Source organism: Grammomys surdaster, unplaced genomic scaffold (assembly GCF_004785775.1).
Source record: "Grammomys surdaster isolate TR1022 unplaced genomic scaffold, NIH_TR_1.0 170, whole genome shotgun sequence".
NCBI lineage: Eukaryota > Metazoa > Chordata > Mammalia > Rodentia > Muridae > Grammomys > Grammomys surdaster.
Window position 1 is genome coordinate 15,274,445 of NW_021604618.1, and position 2,288 is coordinate 15,276,732.

Here is a 2,288-nt window from a genome sequence, read left to right on the forward strand (position 1 = left end):
CTCAATTTCAAACAATGTATATCTTATATGGAATTTTGTACAGTTTCCCTCCAACGACAGTTTCCCAAATCTACTTTGGAGCTTTAATCAGATATTTTAGTTTAATGATGTCACAGAAATTACTTTACTGGTGATCAAAGGAGTTCTCATACATGCTGCAAAACATGATAATATCTAATTAAATTTTTGTACTAAAATTCAAGGGAATTTCTAACAGGTCCAAAGTACCTCACTTCTATGATGAAGTATTATGACTTTTGGTGACACATTCAGTCCTTTTCTTACTAGACTAATGGGTAGAAACGCCCTTCCACATGAAACCACACACATTTTTAGGCTTTCAAGTTGCTGTCTTGTTTTCTCACTTCGTCCCTGTAAGAAGAGCCTCATGATAGAGCATGTATATGGCAGTCACACCTAATGCTTCTCTTCGTGGGGAGTTGTACTTGGTTCAATAGCTTTCACTTTGGGCAATGATGTTTCTGAAAGGTGACGACTCCACTTTCCATTTATGTGTTTCTATTTCAGGTGTTGATGTTAACGTTCAATGTGAATGTCAGATTTGTGTAATGAAATCGTTGTCCATCTAATTGATGGACAATTCTTTGTCTGTAGTTAATATCCATCTAATTAATTTTTCTTTTTCTGCAGGATATTTCTAAAGACACACTAAATAAAATGGATGAAGGTAATCAGTCCCTGGTATCAGAATTTGTGCTTTTGGGACTTGCCCACTCACAGAAACTTCAGGTCTTACTCTTCATAATATTTTTGATGCTTTATCTGCTCATTCTCTCTGGAAATACTATTGTCATGTTCTTAATCATCACTGATAAGAATCTCCATTCCCCCATGTACTTCTTTTTAGCCAACCTATCCTTTGTTGATATGTGGCTTTCCTCAGCCACCACTCCTAAGATGATCACAGATTTTCTCAAAGAACCAAAGATCATTTCTTTTGCAGGATGCATGTCCCAGGTCTTCTTTGACCATTGTGTTGGTGCAGTAGAGATGTTGCTGTTAGTGGTAATGGCTTATGACCGCTATGTGGCCATCTGCAAACCACTTCACTACTTCACTATTATGAACCTGAAAAGATGCACTGGGTTGGTGTTAACTTCCTGGGCAATTGCATTTGTGCATGCCATGAGTCAGCTTTTGGCAGTTGTGCAACTGCCTCTCTGTGGTCACATGGAAATTGACAGTTTCTTCTGTGACATACCACTTATAATCAAGCTAGCTTGCATGGATTCCCATATTTTAGATATTTACATGAATGTTGACTGTGGGTTTGTGGTTGTAACCTGCTTTATTCTGTTGCTTATTTCCTACACATATATCCTTCTCACTGTTCGCCAGAGTTCTAAAGCTGGGGCATCTAAGGCTCTGTCCACGTGCACTGCACACATCACAGTAGTGATGATCTTCTTTGTGCCCTGCATCTTCATCTATGTGTGGCCCCTCAGCATCACCTGGTTGGATAAATTTCTTGCTGTATTTTATACTGTTTTTGCACCTCTCCTAAACCCAGCCATTTATACACTGAGAAATAAAGAGATGAAAGATGCTCTAAAGAAGTTTAAAAACCATTTTATGGATTATAAGGAAAATACTTAAGGTCAAGAAAACTCACTATAAGTATTTCAAATTGACAATTCACTGAAATTAGTGCAAGTTTTATAATTTGAGAATTAAGTTTGTATGGACAATTGGTTACAATCTTTGCATATCTAATATGCTTAATAAAATTCTGAAGATTAAACATTTTAATCATATAGAACATTTTAAATTATTTCTGACTTTTGTTAAATTGCCTTACTCCTGGGAAAATTATTGAATTGATTATTACAGCTTTGATAATATAAAAGAACATAAATGTATTTTTTAGGCACATAGGTAGCATTTTTTGTACAATTCACTTTAAATATTGCTCTAACAACATCAAAAATATACTCTCTTTTAAAAAGGCAACATTGTTATTTTCATCTTATTCCAGATTTCTCCCAAAAGTATAAAAGGGAAATATAAATGTTTTGAATTATAAAACAAGCTATAAAATATACACTAATAGCAGTGAACTTTATGTACTGTAGATTTTAACAGTGACATATTTTATAAATAAATATAATTCTGATTTCTCAATTATCTGAATTTCAAGAATTAAAATTTATTTTTTAAATTATTGTTTATTGGGGCTGGAGAGATGGCTCAGTGGTTAAGAGCACTGACTGCACTTCCAGAGGTCCTGAGTTCAAATCCCAGCAACCACATGGTGGCTCACAACCATC

At 34.9% G+C, this 2,288-nt stretch overlaps 1 protein-coding gene across 1 annotated transcript; it reads left to right on the plus strand.

The window, feature by feature from the left end:
• Positions 1 to 675: 675 nt before the first annotated feature.
• Positions 676 to 1,617, plus strand: LOC114620920 (olfactory receptor 4K14-like). Its single transcript, XM_028767096.1, has one exon. The coding sequence runs from the start codon at positions 679 to 681 to the stop codon at positions 1,615 to 1,617; it is 939 nt and encodes a 312-aa protein (XP_028622929.1). The 5' UTR covers positions 676 to 678.
• The last annotated feature ends 671 nt before the right edge of the window (positions 1,618 to 2,288 follow it).

Coding starts and splice junctions, on each gene's coding strand:
- LOC114620920 (XM_028767096.1), top strand. CDS start 679: ATGGATGAAGGTAATCAGTCCCTGGTATCAGAATTTGTGCTTTTGGGA.